Source organism: Bombus fervidus, chromosome 2 (genome assembly GCF_041682495.2).
Source record: "Bombus fervidus isolate BK054 chromosome 2, iyBomFerv1, whole genome shotgun sequence".
Lineage (NCBI taxonomy): Eukaryota > Metazoa > Arthropoda > Insecta > Hymenoptera > Apidae > Bombus > Bombus fervidus.
In genome coordinates this window covers 15,925,358-15,942,419 of record NC_091518.1, presented here as the reverse complement: position 1 = coordinate 15,942,419, position 17,062 = coordinate 15,925,358, and the positions used below count along the sequence as shown (strand labels likewise).

Here is a 17,062-nt window from a genome sequence, read left to right as displayed (position 1 = left end):
CGACAACGCAATCACAGTTGAGAGAATATAATATAAAATAGACAAATTGAAGAAAAAGCGGTAAAGATCAATTAGAAACGATCACGATATGCTTAAACTCAGATTTTCCACATCTTCGTCGAATTTCTCCAGAACGGTTAAATTCTGGGCAACTGCAACGACTTCAAATTGTCCGTCGATCCGTTTCTCGACGCGGATTTCACGCTGCTCGCTGAATTATTTATCTTCTACCCGTTTTTATATTGTTCATCGGAACCAGACTTCGCGTTCTTATTTTATTATTCTTATATCTCTTTATTCTTGCGAGCAACACCTCGGCTTCGTCGACCTCTTCGCGGTTTTAGCCATGGCCGTGTATCTTAAATAATTCATCCTATCGTCGTTTAAGTTGCGAATCGTCTCTAAAAACGCGTCACCGTTACCGACGCTTCTTTTTTGCAATTCTCCGCGATTTGCTTTACTCGTCGATGATTCAATCGCTTCGCTCGGTCGTACGTCTATTCCCTTGCGATCCTTCCAATGAGGATCGACGGATCTGGGTATTTTTGAGTGAACAGAGCTCTGCTCCATTGGCTTGAAACCTTCGTCGTTGCTATTCTTAATGGCGGGCTCCACGCTTCCGTCCAGATTAAGATACCTCATGTTCTTACTTGCAAACTCGATGCTATATTTCGGACCATCTTCGGTAGACCCTTTAGAATTATTCTTCGACTGACGTTCTTGATTGATCGAAGTTGGAATTCGCGGACTCGTGAAGGTTTCGACATTTGGAAACCTGTCGTACGAAGTGGTTGGATTGCTGTAAGTTGCGTACTCCGAGACTGATACGTTTATCGGAGTCTGCAACTGCTGGAAATCGATGGTCAACAGTTTCGAATGTTCGTTATTAGATTCGTTTAGCGATGGATGGAATGGGTACACGTGGTCGACCGAACCTTGGAAACCAGTTGCTCGCTGACTACCTTGCGTCTTATTTGCTTGATCAGGTAGCTTGAAAGGAGAAACAGAATTTACACGATTGTTCCTCGACGGTGAAACCAAAGATGGGTGTCTTTTATGATGTCCGAGCTTCTGGACACCGTGTACGTTCCCCTGTTTGAAGTTCAGTTTATACGTCCTGAAGTTGCGATTCCCTGTAGTGTAACCATTCGTGCGTCCAATGTTTTGAACGTGGGCGTTCGATGGTTTTGAAACTTGAACAACGTTGTCGCTAGAAGACAACAGACTATCCGAAGAGATCGAATGAACGTCGCTATGATGCTCATACGAGCCGATAAATCCTTCTTTAGACAGGGGAAGTGATTCGTGACTGATTATCGAAACCTCAGGGTGTTCTATTATTTCAGTGGGTGGAAGAATATTTTTATCAAACGTCGACTCGATTTCTGTAACCGGTAAATGGGTTATCAATCGTATCATCAGATGATTGGAATTTAATGGCTCCAGAAGTCGTATGTACACCTTATCACCTATTCCTGGGAAATTGAACGGTCCAACCAGGGGACCCAATGATTTTGGAGGATCGACTATTTTTTTAACTATATCCACGATCGAATCTAATATGTTTCTATTCTTCGTCACCCTGTATACAGGCTCGATGCGAACTGCTCCTTCGTTGAAAGCTTCCGCGGGTCCTTGCACAGTTTCTATTTGCTGGTTTTCGATATAGTTCTCCTTGAGGTCGTACGATCGTCCCGTATGAACGCCGGATTTGCCACCAGAATGTTGAAGCTGCCTTCTACGTCGATTTGCTTTGTACCGATTTACACCACGCGATCGCGATGGCTTCGAACGATCTGTGCGAACTGTCAGGGTCTTCTTCTTTGCACCTAGGGGAATATTTGTATGCAACGTTTGTTGGTTGTGGGTCGTTTCTGGTCTTGGAGCTTCTGGTCCAGAGGTAGTGAACGTTACTTCGTTGGTGTTGGTGCCATTTTGGTATTTGGACTGGGGCAAATGATCCTTTGGCTGCGATCGCCTAAATTTCAAATAAAATTTTCTACGTTATTATCTTTTTTAATTCCTTTTGATACCTATCTTTTACTTTCTTGTTTTTCTTCGTATGCTTGTATTTCTTTGGTCTCTTCCGATACAATTATATACGATACAATTCATAGAGAAAACTTACCTTTTGGAACGCACGGCTTCTGCATCGAGGAACATCGATATCAATACGACGCAGATCTGCAATCATGAAAATAAAATAAAAAACCCGTCAACTTTATACTTCTCGTCATTAATAATTTCTTTTCTTTTTTTTTTATTTATTTATTTTTTTGAACACAAAAGCAAATAAAACACTATGTTCACAAGACGATATTGATAAAACGAGTTTGCATATTTAAGTAGTACACTCTATCATATCACAGCCACATCACGAATATCGTTAGACGAATTCAAAGTAAATCTCAACGATATTACAGATTATTTTTATCCAATTTAAAAAAACGTTCTTTCACTTTCTATTATCTTCCACTAACTTTTTATTGATTCTTTATTTTTATTGATTCCTTTTGAAAAAATCGAAATAATCGCAGCACCGTCATCCTCATGTTGTACATAGCGCGCATCGATTCACTCACCGTAATCACACGTGCGATCTTCATGTCGCTGATGGTATACCACGTCCCACTAGATCACTTCACCGATCCTAGTATGGGGACGTCTGTCCATCGGCAACGTCTTTTAAAGCTTCCCCGGACCCGCTTGTACGGCAGCGCTAAACTGGATCTGACAACATTGTTTTGCGTATGTATGTGGTATTAAAGCCAGTGGTTTTCTCTTGAATGAAAGAAAAACAACGAGAAAAAAATACAAGTGTACAACAAATCCTACCTGTTTCGTGCCGACTCACCAGGAATTGGTGCGCATCACACGCTACCACTTTGCAACCATAAGACACGCGCGATGATAATTAATAAATTTTTCGAATCACGAAGCGTTTACGAAATTTTGATTTGGCTACTTTTAAATTTGTGTATCTTATTAAATAGAAGAAGATCTCTGTTTCGTGAAAAATAAAGTGACGAGATGAGGATTTGCTTATGAAAAAAAGAAAAATACAAATTGAAAGAACGATCTCTGTCTCATAAAGAACAAAATGGTCAGGAATGCTAAGGATAAAAAATTGTTTTGAAATCGCCTTGTAATTTCTGTGAGAAAAATATCCAATGTACTATTTTATAATTACAACGGGGAAATAAATTGACGAAGCAATCCCTGTTTCACGAAAGGTAAGATATTACGGAATTTTAAGATTAGAAATTTTCTTCTAACTTCGAAATCGTATTGGAACTTTCCGATATGATAAAAATTTAATAACAAAAGCGGTAAGAATCATATTGGAGCTTACTATTCTGTGAAAGACGCACTAAAGAAGGAACCGATTAAACGCAGTTAAAGAAATTATTGGGTCGAAAGATCATACGGATCTATTCGACAAAGTTTCTTGTATAAAAGATCTTTTTTACAAAAAATCTAGAAAAACAGTCTGCGCGAATTATCTTTCGCAAACGAACCGTGAGTAGACGCACTATAGTTAACGACGATAATGAATTAGTTTTCTTTTTCATTTATATATATATAAAGCGACGGTATGCTCATAAATTATAAATAATTTCATTGCATTTTCTCAGATTCCACCACTAAACACGGTATTTCAATGAAAGTGAATTTCCCTGCATAAGGTATTTCCAATTGGACGAACGAACGCAAGCGCGTATTTCTATTTAAGTAATGTATCATTCTGTTATTTAGAAATGGTAATGATAAAAAGCCAAACTTTCAAGTACTCGCTCACGCATCCCGAGATACCTGTTTCAAACGACGATTGATAGAAATGAAAGCGGCAGCATACCTGTCCTAAGAAAATAGTAAACAAATACCCGTATCGCAATACCATAACCATAACGAATGGCGAATCGAACAGATAAGGATAAAAACAAATAGTTAATTACTTGTTAAGAAGGTTTATTAGAGGTACGCCGACGTGTAGATGATTACTCGACGGATAGTAAAAACTGGTATAATAAGGAATTATTGAAAATGAATGTGGATCGCGTCCGAGAATTTCTTCTTTTTAATGAAACAAAAAAAAAACGGTCCTCTGGAAAATGTCCCGCAGAACGTCTCTATGACAGGGAAAACTGGAAAATTGCGAGGTATATAATTGAATTTAATGCAATGTACAGAGGGTTTGTTTTTTTATTTCCAATTAAATCGTGCGTTCTACATTTCAGTAAATCGTCGTAGATCACGGAATTTGATACATAGTATCGTTTCTTTACATGATACAATTTAATAGTAATTTATTTTCAATTATCGAAAGTATAGCTGTAATTACAAGAATTTGATTTTGTAGTTGGTGATGTTTCTTACGCACACAGATAGTTTATCGTTAAACTTTTCCCAATTAGTCGTAAAAGTTTCGATAGCCATACTCCGAAACAACTTGCGTTTTTTTTCACGGTTTCGATAATGAAGTAATATATACCTGAAGAAAAAAGAAAAAAAGGAAGGGGGGATCTAATCGAGAAACTTGGGTCGCTGCAGTTGAATAAATAGCATCTCTCTAATGCATAATACAACTAGATGATAATAGAGTCATATCACGGAACGCTATAAATGCAACAAAGATTTTCTGCCCGTGGCATTATATTCAATTGCAAATCTCGATAGATTCATTTAATTATAATTGAAACGACGCTTTCCATCGAAACGAAAACCGTACGCAGCGCTGTTCGGTGCGCTGACTAGGGCGGGATTTTTGTACTGATGAAACGAGCCATGCAAATGCGGAGGCCTTACGGCGTTCTGTTCTTCCTCCTGCGACCCTTTCAAATAAAATGCCTCGAATTGTCCTTCCGGTAACAGAATATCCTTCAGCGATTTATCGTTCGGATCGTAAGCCATCCCATTTAACGCCAAAGAAATTAGAAGAGAAAAACACTGGAATCATAAATAGACGAGACTTTGTATATGTAACTATTACATAAAGTTCGATAACTCGACAAACACTCATTCGTATAATTTTTCCTCTTCGAAATAAGTGATTGGAAATAATAAGATAAATTGTTAAAATATCTTGATATAGTGGAAATAAAGGTACGTACCGTAAACAAGGTAAGAAGGTTTGCCGCCATACTTCGATCTGTATTCTACGTCGACCGAAGCGCTGAAATGACGAAGAATGTTCTATGTATAAAGTGAAAACTAGCGAATGAATAAAATTGCAGTTATACCGTTATAAAAGATACGAAAACTCTAAATCATATAATTAAAACTACTATTTATATTTATATTTAATATCCTAGATATTTATATTTTAATGTCCTAGAAAACTTTGTAATTGCAAAGATTTCATAAATTTATTTATTTATTTATTTGGTACTTGAATCAACGGGAGATATTCCTTTGAGACGATATAGTCTGTTTAGATTTACACAGATCAAAGTATACAATTAATTTGTTCCAGGTGGATAACACAGATACTACATCGATGACAAGATTACACGACTTCTATCGAATTAACATACATAACCATATACTTTATATCTAAACGCTATTGTTTTCTGATTGTTCGCAATGGTACGTGTTTTCTACTTATCTTTCCTTCGATCAGTGTACGTAATCGATAAAAAAACTAACCAATTGTGATCTGCGCGCTCATTCGTCGTTTATTTCACGAACACGCAACAGGTTTGTGTTCTTTCTTATTAACATTTGTCCGTTTTCTTTTATTATACACACGATTAAAAAGAGTTTATAGTGCATCCTTAATAACTAAAAGTAAAGATGTATTTAACTTACTTATTGAACTCTTCTATTTCGATGTTTACAAAATCACGATACAGGAAGTTATCAAAGGGATAAAAATATTCATAATTAATTTAATTAGAACTTAATTAACTTTAATTCAACTAAACTGAGCGTAAGTAACTGCAAAATCTACTTTCACTTTTCTGTGAGTCAGTAACGATTGAAACCGCTCGCGAGGAAAGAAAAGGATGAAACAGTAACGTAAATTCTATATTGAATTTAAGTCGAGATATTAAGTCTACTGTAAGAAGTTCTCTATCATAAAAAGATTGCTAAACTACGAGTTTTCATAGTTGAAACTTACCGAACGTGGCCGTAGCAAAAGTGAAAGCCGCTCTGCACACAACAGTTTAGAGAGACGTTTCCTCTACCTGCACACATTTAACGACCTTGCCACTGCCAAGCGTCCCCACCCTGAAGACCAAGAGCAACCTCGAGGCCTACAGAAACGGAAGCCGACAGAATTGGAAAACGTGCAATCCTGGATTTCGCCACTATCGTTTGACATAAGTTTCGTAAATAAAAAAAGTTTGTGCTGAGAAAAAATAAAAGATAACGAACAAGAAACTGCGTGACAAACAAGAACAGTATTGGTAGACGTAAGAAATTGTATTTGTACAAACCGTACAAAAAAATCAGGTATCGTCGTAGAAATACAGTATCGAAGAATAAGAAAATATAATTAAACTATAATATGCTTATAATCGAAAGAAATAAGATTTATCTTATAGAACCTTTTCTGTTTTGTTACATATCATATCATATAAATTATTCGTAAATGTAAGTAATACATTACTATCACAATGTGCAATATATATTCTCTAAAACAGTGCAAAACGTTGATCCATTAACTCTTCGAATCACTTAAAACTCATGATATGATAAACTTAATGTCATGTTCCGTATATTACTTGTCATATATAATACATAATCGCACATAGTTTTATATATATTAACTTTCACAATATAAATTATGTTGGTACGATAAACAAGTCCCAGTATTATGCGTAGATATTGATGGATAAAAAGTAACTTGGCGCTGTCGCTATTACGATCAATAATAAAATGTTTTAATACAAGAAGCTTTACAAGAAGCATACCTTATCATATGCTTACAAGTTTACAAATTTTAATTATAATATATATATTGGATGTTCGTTTTGTTTAAGTATCCCTCACAAATCGTCGCAATGAAATAAGAATGTTAAATAACAGTATAAGATTATAAACATTCTCTTTGCTGGTACATGAATTCATGATGCATCACAATTATTTTACATTTACAAATATTAAATATCTCTGGGATGCATGTTATACGGAATATAAATAAGAATCTTGCTTTGTCCTTCCTTTTGGAGGAGAAGTAAAGGGTGAAAACCAAGCAATCGAAAATCTTCCAAAGACAGCTTGAATGGATTTCCATCTACTATTACGAACCCACCTGGCTTCTTCTTTTTTAAGTTGCTCAATACCCTATAAAAATGATATAAATAAGTAATCAATTTGAAATTACAATTAATTTTTTATTTAATTATCGTGTACATACAGTTTCATCATTCCAAATTGCTTGTAATTGCGTCCCTAACATTACAGCCGTGAAAATGGCAAATAAGAGAGCTTCAAATGCCAAGCAAAGTAATAATACCACTGTTGCAGGTGGATTAAATGTAGAACATTCTTTCCATTCTTGTCTTATGCATGTAGTAAATTGTTGTATACATAGCAATAAAGAATGCAATGACATTGCTGCTATATAGAACTAAAATAAATTACATAATACAGATGATGCTTCGTGTCATCACTTTGCATATTTGTATAGCAAGACTTACAGTAAAAAGTACAAAATATTTTTGATTATTTTCTCCAACACAATTATTAACCCATGGACAATGATGGTCCATTTTTCTAATACATCTGTAAATAAAATATTTAAAATATCTGTCATTTTTCTATGTATTCATAACTAAGATATTACAAATGTTATAAATTTACCTTTGGCACACAGAACAATGATGTGCTCTATCAGGCTTAATAGAACAACATTTAGGACACTTAAATATGACTTGTCCATCCCTAAATCCCATTTGTTCAATCATTTCCTTGGTAGCATTTCCTTTCAGAACAGCACCCTATAAATATGTTTAAGCCATATTACTAGTATGTTTCAAATATGTTAGCTCCATGTTTTCATGTCTTACTGGATCTGTGAACATTGTCCTTAAATGAGATGCAAAAGCCAAAAAAGTTAATGACTGAAATATTGCAGTGTTTAAACTAGAATATAAAGTATTTATTGTGGGAATAAGGATAACTGCCATTACTACAAACTCTGCATAAATTATTAACAACCAGGTTAAAATTGCACATATAATCCCACATATATCCTACAACATAAAATCAATTAAAGAATACTTAATATCCATAAAGAATATTTCAATTATTTAATTACATAAAATATTTGTGTGTACATACTTTTATACACCACAATCTTCCACCATAACATTTATTGTGAACATCCTTTTCTCTATGAAAAGACATATAGTCATAATCCATGATTTATTGCTATTTACTAAATTTTTCACTGTTAATCACACGAAGAGATTTCAACCATGGTTCTTTGCTTGAAATAAAAATTAACCCAAATATTAGTAAAATTTTATATGGTGTGTTATATTTTGTTTGTGATTTATGAGAAATCAATTCCACTAAAACAAATTTATACTATGAAATAACATGCAAATAACATAGAATCTAACCTCATAACTAGTATTCACAGATTTCTCTTCACAGATTCACCAGAATCGGATGATTTGCATCAACTTTTATTCCAATTTTTTTTCATTATGATACATTTAACGTGTTTACGATGAATATCAAGTAACAAAATTGATTTTTTCGTCCTCAGCTTTTACTTAATTAGTCTAAGTAGATAGATTCGTTACTAAATAATTATGTTATTAATATAAAAGTTCTCTCAAGTATCCTACTGTCGTATGTTTACACCGATTTAAACGCAGTGCAAAGTAAATGAACTGAAAACGGAACTTGAACATGTTATCACGTGTAGATTATGATAACTTGATTTCTAAACGTCACCGATTATTCGCCATTGAACAGCATTACGAACGCACCACGCACCTGACATTCGAACGAACAGATGTTTTTGAGGGAAATAATCGAAACCTAAATTCACTGTCTTATCCAATTGACAACAACGAATGTTAAAAAGAAATAAAAAATGAATGTAAATAATACTAGATATTACCGGTTCGAACGTTGTCTACCGCATTCTTACACGCGACTGCAAGTTTGACAGTACATAGTAAGGGTGGGGGCTACAGTGCGCAGCCATATTGGCTACTTGTGACTTTTGGGAGGAAGCGAGCAAAAAATAATACAACTTTTCTCGTTTCTACGTGAAAAAATGTTGCCTTCGAGGATTTTTCATTGATTTCACACGTTGGTCTTGTTAACGCGAACACGATTACGATAGAACGTGCGATAATTTATACAAGCTCAAACTTTTTTACGAAAAATGGTATGTTACTTTTTGATTAGTAGATTCTTCGTCTGAGAACAGTTAAATCATTCGTTACGAAATTATAAGATATTTCCGATGTATCTACTTTATTTTTGTTTGTAGAGTTTCTTTGGGTTTGGTCAGTCGGCTGATATAGAGATCACTTTGGATGGTGCAGAAACCAGGAAGACTGCAGACATTAAATGTGAAGATGGTAAAAAAGAGCGCCACTTGTTATACTATGACGGTGAAACCGTTTCTGGAAAGGTAAAAATCTTTTTTTAAACGAATAAATATAAATAAACTAAATGAAATACTTGTACAGAATGTAATCCATAACCTACGGTGTTTATTCGTAAACTCTAGACCAATAGCCGTAAAAGATAAAATAAGAAATACTCAACATTGCGCTATTCTATATTAATTATTTATATTAATATTTAATAATTTATTTATTTTCGCACACTAATATTGTTATATATGCGTATACTCCAAAAAATTACAGTATTTAATGTATATGGGTATATATATAAGAGAAAGACAGATAAGTTTTAATATCTTTAAGTAAATATAATTATCTTATTTAATTTGATAAATTCAAACCATAGAACTGTAATAGAATATATCTAAAAATAATCTCCTTTTTGTGAAACATGACTTTTAGTAGATAATGTCATAATGTAGTTCAAATCCTTCTTGAGAAGCAAATAAGGTTATATTAATTAATACACTATTATTTGCAGATTAATATTAGTCTCAGGAAAGCTGGTAAATTGGAGCATCAAGGTGTAAAAGTAGAATTTATTGGACAAATTGAATTATATTATGATAGAGGAAATCATCATGAATTTACAAGTCTAGTTAAGGAATTAGCTAGGCCAGGAGAACTAACTCATAACACAGTATATACTTTTGAATTCGCAAATGTAGAAAAACCATTTGAAAGTTACACAGGATCTAATGTACGACTAAGATATTTTCTCAAAGTTACAATTGTTCGAAGACTTAGTGATATTGTTAAAGAACTTGAATTAGTTGTCCACACTCTTAGTTCCTATCCAGATATGAACAATCCTATTAAAATGGAAGTTGGAATTGAAGACTGTTTGCATATTGAATTTGAGTATAATAAAAGCAAGTAAGTTGTTTTGATCTAAAGTTTAATTATGTAACTCTTAATGCCTAATATTGAGTTTAAAGATTAACTTACATTTATATCTTTTCAGATATCATTTAAAAGATGTTATTGTTGGGAAAATATATTTTCTTTTGGTTAGAATAAAAATTAAACACATGGAAATTGCTATAATAAAACGGGAAACTACAGGTTCTGGTACAGTATAATTTTTACATCTTTTTTCTCATAAAAATATTTATAATAATCTTTCTTGTAATTTGAATACTATTATAAATAGAATATATATTTGCAGGTCCACATACATTTACGGAAAATGAAACTATAGCGAAATATGAAATAATGGATGGAGCTCCAGTCCGAGGCGAGTCTATTCCAATAAGAGTCTTTCTAGCAGGCTATGATTTGACACCTACAATGCGTGACATCAATAAAAAATTCAGTGTTAGATATTACCTTAATTTAGTTCTCATGGATGAGGAAGATCGTAGATATTTCAAACAACAAGTAAGTTGAATAATAAGCCTCTGATTTACTAACTTCTTATTGAGATACTTTTCACAATTACATTTTTTAGGAAATAACGTTATGGAGAAAGGGAGAAAAAAGTAGGAAATCTCAAACCGCTTCACCACATATGCCATCGCATTTAGTATCAGCAGAAACAGGATTCCCACAAGGAGCTGCTCAGAATGGTCCACCATCCGTAACTCCATCAGTCCAATCGGGACAATTGCCATCTGCTAACATTACCAATGTAGAGGATGCACAGGCTCCAATAGAAAGCATGACACGCGAAGAGGGAGATGGTGAAGGTGCAAAAGAAGTTAATTCTGAAAGTAACTGAATTTTTGCATGCGAAACAGTTACTGAAGTCAATGGAAGTTTTACTAATTCAGAGAATGGGTAATAACTTCGCACGGAACTAGTAGTTTTAAACGAAACTCCTCTTCTACTGTAAAGAGAGATTGAATTTTAGGAACTACAAAAATCGAAACATCTGCAAGTAAAGTTGTAAATATTTTGGATACCTATAAATAATGCGGATGATTAAATTGAATAAGTAGCCAATTATCGATCAAAATTTCAAATTATCAAGAGCTATAGATAACATACAGTGGTGTCTAATGGGACAGACTTGAAATAATTAAACAGAAAAAAATAATATAAAACAGAATAATACAACCATATAAAATGGATATTTATAAATGGACAGTTTAATAACTGAATATTTATCTGCGGTATATTCTTGAACAGCATCTGAATGTTACAGTGTTCAGAATATTTTATACAACCGTATTATGTGTTATATTCTCAAAGATCTTTATCAAAATCTTTTGTGTTATATTATAAAACCTCTCAAATGGTCAATTTCTGTCAGATGAGAGTTTTCTAAATCTGAAATGGATATACATATACTCACAATGGCTGCCCTATTTTAATCCATTCAACTAGTCTGCAACTAATATGGTAAAGGCACTGGGAGGAACGCTTTTATATATAATACACTATTATCGACATAATTTTTGAGAGAATGTAATTTTTTCAGCAGAAGATTTTTATTAATATTTGCAATAAATATCATTAATAAAATATGTTAAGATACAGGCACGGTATATAACGTAATATCAATAGTTCTGTCCCAATTATAGCATAATTGTATATACAAATCATTGAATTGTATATGCTAATTAATTTTTTAATAGAATTTTTATGCAGTTTCAAGAATCTTAATATAAATCATTATAAGAAATACATGCCTTAGTATGCTTGTTCAATTTTTAGTATGCCTTTATTAATATAAGAGTGGACTACGATAGATTAAAAAATGGGATAGCCCCACATGTATTTATATATATATAAAAACATATTACAATATGTGTGTGGATATATACATGCATATATATGATTTTTAATGATAGTAGCTTAGTATAAACTGAGTTATATATACACACACACAAAAGTATCCACCTCTATTGTAATAATACTGAAACGTGTTCTATTAAGGCAGTATCATGATTGCTATCACAATGGAAGTAATATACCGGTATAAGAAAAATACCAATCGTTTTGTACAATTCTATGTTAACATGGGTTGACTAAATAATCTTGTTAAAAAAGAAAAACTGCATAATAGTCAACCGCGTGTATTTCGAGAATTTTGTTTCATGTAAATTAAAAGTTTCATATTTCACGCCTTTGTTATTTGTTGACAAGAAAGATATATGTGTAAAAGAGAGAAAACAGAACTATTTGTGAATTATTTGACATGTCAAATATTGTATATACATATACATATTGTCATACGATATAAAACTAGCTGCATATTTTAATGCCCACATAAATATATTATACATCGCATACAGTGTGCCATTGTGTGCACGTGTATCGGAAAACATTACTTCGTCTATGCATAAGTACACCCTTCCTATCGTTTTATATAAATCAGATATCATTAGATTTTTATTCTCGCTATCTATAACTTGTTTTTTATCTGAATGAAATAGACATATCAAGTACAGATTTCACCATGACAAGTAAACTATGGATTTAAGTGCAATTAATTTTATGACGAATTTATGAAGGATGAAATCAACAAATGCTAATGCAATAGAATTTTATAACGACAATTAAAACGTCGATTAAAATGTCCCTAGTTTTTCAAATCATTTCCCGTCTTTTTTTGAAATTATCTCGGTTATAAGCAAAATATTTAGAATTGACATTACGATTAAGTGCCTTCGTAAAGCACGATTAGTATTTCGAAAATTAAGAGTAAATATTTTATACATAAGAAGTTCTACTATTTAATTAATTAATAGAGCTCATTACTTTTTCTCTTCAAAAGCGTCTGTATTTTATGAAGTTACTATCTTTAACTATTGTTTGTAACTTTAATAATTTAATTATTAGAATCTTTAGTCCAAAATATTATTGTGTATATTAACAGACCATTGTAAAATTATAAGCGCAACAAAAATAGTTTTATATTCAAAATTTTTTTCTATTCATTTTCATAGACCTAAGCAAATTCAGAAAGTAATAAACCTAAATATATACAAATAATACAGTAATTAAAAATCAATTGCCAATGATGTTAAAACGATTATAATTAAAAAAAAGATATTTTAAACTTATACATAAAACATAAATTTTACAATATTTAAAATTTTCTTGTGGTACAGTAACATTTAATATTTTAATATATCACTGAATTTTATTTATTTTCATTAACGAATGACTCGTGTATTTCTCTGTAGTACATATTAGACGTGGACATATGGAAATCAAGCTTAAATAAATATACGTACTGACAGCAAACCAATACGTAATAGTCTACAAGGAAATTATTCATAGATCATATTTTACAAGTCAGACTTTGTGGCACTTCTGTAAAAAAATTAGAACTTTACATCAAGTTCTCTTACGTCAGTATATGTTTAAGAAAAAGTGTGTTCCATACATAATTATAGAAGAAAGAATGTATGATTTCAATTAATTCAGTGTAAAGTCCAAAGATTCCGAACAGTATGCGCGTGTCTCTACGCGCAGATCTGATGTCCGGATCCGGATAAACAATTATCGTGTCTGGTTATCGTATTAGTAGTTCACTGCCGGTTAAAGTGTTAGTGTCACAGTCATCAGCAGGTTAACCAAAGATGGAAGTACGAACAGAATTAATTACGGAACTCCGTGAAAAATTTTTTAAAAAGTTGGCTGACGAGGGACCACCAGATCCTAGTGTGTATATTTATTTTCATATCGTAAAAAGGTGTACTTTTCCTTTCCAATGGTATTTTGAAAAAACCTGATTGACTCACAGGGTAAAATTTAAGCTTAGTGTCATATTCCAAAGCAATGTTTTCAATATGTATTCGATGAAAGAATAAGAATCATTTTTATGAATAATTTATGAAGCCTTTGTTCTATTTATTATTATGTATTTAATTGATAAAATGTATAACACATAAAAATATTTATGATTCAATTAATCATTTAATTGAATCCAATTTCAGAATTTCACCCTGTAGATATTGCTAATGTAAACAATAATAATTGGTTAAAAAGATTTTTAGAGCACAATGAAAACAATATGCAAGACTCACTTAATATGTTATGGGAGACTTGCAGCTGGAGGAGTAAATTTGGCACAAATGGTATGGATAATATACATTCATGTATGCAGTTTTTTTTAGTTACTATGTATAAATTATATAATTTTTAATGAAACTATTACAATATTATCTAATTACAGAGATTACAGAAGAGAATGTGATGAAAGAATATTTAAATAATGGATTGTGCTTTATTCATGGTAAAGACAAAGATGGTAAAACAATGTTTGTTATTAAATGTAAGTTACATACTAAAGGCAGTAAAGACTTTAGTCAGTTGCAAAAGCTTGTTGTATATTGGTTTGAAAGATTAGAAAGGTAAGATTAAATAATCTGTAATAAATTATTTAGATCAATTTGTTTTCAGAATTAATCTTATCTTTTCTATGGTATTTCAGACAAACTAATGGCAATCAAATTTCACTTTTCTTTGATATGTCAGATACTGGTATTTTAAATATGGATATGGAATTTATCAAGTACCTGATCAACCTTTGTAAAAATTATTACCCCAATTTTTTGAATTATATCATTATTTTTGAAATGCCATGGATATTAAACACTGCATTTAAAATGATAAAGTCATGGTTGCCACCTAAGGCAATTCCAAAAATTAAATTTGTGCATAAAGGCAACATACAGGAGTTGGTAGAACCTAATGATATACTTACATGTTGGGGAGGTAATAACGAATATACCTTCAAATTTGTACCGGAAGCACAAAATAATATAGATGCTACAATAAATGGAAAATTCGATAATAAGAAGGTATATAATTAATTATTGGAACGATAAATGTCAGATAATTCACAACTTCCTTTGAGAATTAATTTTTTATCTTTATGTAACTATAGGTACATTTTGCAGAAGGTTCTCCATTAACAGAACAGTCTATAAGTAGTTTTGGAGATCAATCAAATGAAGAACAATGTAAGTAAAACTATATTTTTATAGGCATTATTAAATCATAGATGTAGAGATGATTCTTTAGAATTTTTTCTGAGTTTTGTTTGAAATGGAAATTCTATTGTCAGAAAGAATTCATTTTTACATCTATTGTAAATATTGAAAATATTTGCAAAGATAAAAGCTCTACTTTGATTCTTATACTGACAAATAATACTTATTCTTCTGCAGTATTATCAATTGAACCAGATGCATTTATATTTAATAAAGTAGGAAATGAAATTAGTGGAACAATTACAATTAAAAATGTGACTCTAGATAAACCTTTATCTTATAAGGTAAGATGAGTTTTTCTTCTATGATAAAATTTATGATATGATGTATATGGAACATAGCATAAATATTTTCTATTATATATGTAGGTAAAAACAACGTCGCCGGGAAAGTTCAAAGTACGGCTAAGTTCGGGAGTTTTATTACCTCAAGAACAACGCACGATTTCAGTTGTTGTACAGCAAGAACATAATATGCGCAGTCTCTTTCATGTCGATAAATTCTTAGTTATGTGCCTTCCATTAAAAGATCCGAACGCATCAGCCCAAGAACTAGCAGTTCTGTGGAAGGTAACACTTCGATATATATTAATTATATAGACGTTTAATGTGTAATTGTTAATTTATGTTTTATTCAGTCTGAGAAACCAGCAGAGGAACATAAATTAAGATGTTGCGATGGTGGAATTACGAGTAATGAAACATCTAAATTACATTCCACCTCAGGCTTGTCAGAAACTGGTCAAATAGATGTACTTTCCCGGAAAGTAAGGCAAAATAATGTGATTAAAAGTATGATATTAATGAACAGTATACTAATATATAAATTGGTTACTTACAGATAGCACATTTGAAAGACAGTCATACAAAGTTGTACAATGATGTCGCTTTCTTGAAGCATTTATTATTCTTTTCTATGATAGTTACAATTATAATGGCCATAGTAGTTATTTATATTTTAAAAGTTGATATTAAAAATTCCATGGATCAACAAGTCTGTGACATGCATGGAATATAGGTTGTTCAGATAGAAATTTATTTGATTTTTACATACACATAACACAAATTTTAATTGTTATATATTTATGTTAACGCTATAACTCTAATATTTTTACATCAATCTTTCCTATTCATAACTTATATTTGTTTTTCGTTGTTTTTCTTAAAAAAGAATTATGTAAGATACGTATAAAACATGTATTATGTTATCAATATTAACATAAAAGAAGTCAGTTGCTGTTATATTTTGGGACGTTTATGTATACTATTTAATATATTTAGGAAGTAAATATATTATTGTTATAAGAAAAAAATATAACAATTGGAATTATTTTTATAACGTTTTACACGTATTTCTACATACTATTTGTACAATTTATCTTCCTTGTAATTTATAATCTAATAATACAAATTATTTCAAACTAATCCTTTTTTTTACATAATTCATCTAATATCTTTAACTGGTTAATAAAATAATTATGGGAAGTTCTTTCTGTTACATATACGTAATAAAACT

General features: G+C 31.7%; 5 protein-coding genes and 1 long non-coding RNA gene across 8 annotated transcripts; 3 read left to right on the top strand and 3 right to left on the bottom strand.

Moving 5' to 3' along the window:
* Window positions 1-106: 106 nt before the first annotated feature.
* On the bottom strand, window positions 107-2,776 carry LOC139994138 (uncharacterized). The gene is made up of 4 exons (XM_072016517.1): window positions 2,583-2,776; window positions 2,129-2,184; window positions 262-1,978; window positions 107-224 (listed from the first exon to the last, which is right to left on the bottom strand). Exons 1-3 carry the CDS (start codon window positions 2,604-2,606, stop codon window positions 295-297), a joined length of 1,764 nt encoding a protein of 587 aa, XP_071872618.1. The 5' UTR covers window positions 2,607-2,776; the 3' UTR covers window positions 107-224; window positions 262-294.
* Window positions 2,777-4,194: 1,418 nt separating this feature from the next.
* Window positions 4,195-6,290, bottom strand: LOC139994303 (uncharacterized). Of its 2 annotated transcripts, none has more exons than XM_072016820.1 (3): window positions 6,122-6,290; window positions 5,112-5,173; window positions 4,195-4,947 (listed from the first exon to the last, which is right to left on the bottom strand). In XM_072016820.1, the coding sequence occupies exons 2-3, from the start codon at window positions 5,139-5,141 to the stop codon at window positions 4,684-4,686; spliced, it is 294 nt and encodes a 97-aa protein (XP_071872921.1). In that variant the 5' UTR covers window positions 5,142-5,173; window positions 6,122-6,290; the 3' UTR covers window positions 4,195-4,683. The 2 variants fall into 2 exon arrangements, with proteins under 2 accessions (XP_071872921.1, XP_071872929.1); XM_072016828.1 differs by lacking the exon at window positions 6,122-6,290 and adding an exon at window positions 5,809-6,041.
* LOC139994384 (uncharacterized) lies at window positions 4,947-7,576 on the top strand. Its single transcript, XR_011801635.1, has 2 exons — window positions 4,947-5,197; window positions 5,474-7,576. It is a non-coding gene; the product is annotated as an uncharacterized lncRNA (long non-coding RNA).
* Window positions 6,408-9,115, bottom strand: LOC139994233 (palmitoyltransferase ZDHHC3). The gene is made up of 7 exons (XM_072016690.1): window positions 8,574-9,115; window positions 8,290-8,437; window positions 8,016-8,201; window positions 7,810-7,946; window positions 7,647-7,731; window positions 7,364-7,576; window positions 6,408-7,290 (listed from the first exon to the last, which is right to left on the bottom strand). Exons 2-7 carry the CDS (start codon window positions 8,368-8,370, stop codon window positions 7,129-7,131), a joined length of 864 nt encoding a protein of 287 aa, XP_071872791.1. The 5' UTR covers window positions 8,371-8,437; window positions 8,574-9,115; the 3' UTR covers window positions 6,408-7,128.
* Window positions 9,116-9,166: 51 nt separating this feature from the next.
* Vps26 (vacuolar protein sorting 26) lies at window positions 9,167-12,873 on the top strand. Its single transcript, XM_072016644.1, has 6 exons — window positions 9,167-9,355; window positions 9,461-9,604; window positions 10,081-10,475; window positions 10,564-10,670; window positions 10,768-10,979; window positions 11,050-12,873. The coding sequence occupies exons 1-6, from the start codon at window positions 9,353-9,355 to the stop codon at window positions 11,317-11,319; spliced, it is 1,131 nt and encodes a 376-aa protein (XP_071872745.1). The 5' UTR covers window positions 9,167-9,352; the 3' UTR covers window positions 11,320-12,873.
* Window positions 12,874-13,759: 886 nt separating this feature from the next.
* Window positions 13,760-17,038, top strand: LOC139994164 (motile sperm domain-containing protein 2). Of its 2 annotated transcripts, none has more exons than XM_072016568.1 (9): window positions 13,760-14,244; window positions 14,489-14,629; window positions 14,728-14,905; window positions 14,986-15,355; window positions 15,442-15,517; window positions 15,725-15,831; window positions 15,916-16,116; window positions 16,185-16,313; window positions 16,388-17,038. In XM_072016568.1, the coding sequence occupies exons 2-9, from the start codon at window positions 14,566-14,568 to the stop codon at window positions 16,562-16,564; spliced, it is 1,302 nt and encodes a 433-aa protein (XP_071872669.1). In that variant the 5' UTR covers window positions 13,760-14,244; window positions 14,489-14,565; the 3' UTR covers window positions 16,565-17,038. The 2 variants fall into 2 exon arrangements, with proteins under 2 accessions (XP_071872669.1, XP_071872660.1); XM_072016559.1 differs by having other exon boundaries at window positions 13,760-14,213; window positions 16,388-17,036.
* Window positions 17,039-17,062: the final 24 nt, after the last annotated feature.

Coding starts and splice junctions, on each gene's coding strand:
- LOC139994138 (XM_072016517.1), bottom strand. CDS start 2,606: ATGAAGATCGCACGTGTGATTACG. Junction 2,185..2,582: donor AGATCGCACGTGTGATTACG/GTGAGTGAATCG, acceptor TCATGATTGCAG/ATCTGCGTCGTATTGATATC. Junction 1,979..2,128: donor GAAGCCGTGCGTTCCAAAAG/GTAAGTTTTCTC, acceptor TTTGAAATTTAG/GCGATCGCAGCCAAAGGATC.
- LOC139994303 (XM_072016820.1), bottom strand. CDS start 5,141: ATGGCGGCAAACCTTCTTACCTTGTTTACG. Junction 4,948..5,111: donor ACCTTCTTACCTTGTTTACG/GTACGTACCTTT, acceptor TTATGATTCCAG/TGTTTTTCTCTTCTAATTTC.
- LOC139994233 (XM_072016690.1), bottom strand. CDS start 8,370: ATGGATTATGACTATATGTCTTTTCATAGAGAAAAGGATGTTCACAAT. Junction 8,202..8,289: donor GAAGATTGTGGTGTATAAAA/GTATGTACACAC, acceptor TTTATGTTGTAG/GATATATGTGGGATTATATG. Junction 7,732..7,809: donor CATTGTTCTGTGTGCCAAAG/GTAAATTTATAA, acceptor TTTTATTTACAG/ATGTATTAGAAAAATGGACC.
- Vps26 (XM_072016644.1), top strand. Junction 10,476..10,563: donor TTTGAGTATAATAAAAGCAA/GTAAGTTGTTTT, acceptor ATATCTTTTCAG/ATATCATTTAAAAGATGTTA. Junction 10,980..11,049: donor GTAGATATTTCAAACAACAA/GTAAGTTGAATA, acceptor TACATTTTTTAG/GAAATAACGTTATGGAGAAA.
- LOC139994164 (XM_072016559.1), top strand. CDS start 14,132: ATGGAAGTACGAACAGAATTAATTACGGAACTCCGTGAAAAATTTTTT. Junction 14,630..14,727: donor GAGTAAATTTGGCACAAATG/GTATGGATAATA, acceptor ATCTAATTACAG/AGATTACAGAAGAGAATGTG. Junction 16,314..16,387: donor TAGATGTACTTTCCCGGAAA/GTAAGGCAAAAT, acceptor GGTTACTTACAG/ATAGCACATTTGAAAGACAG.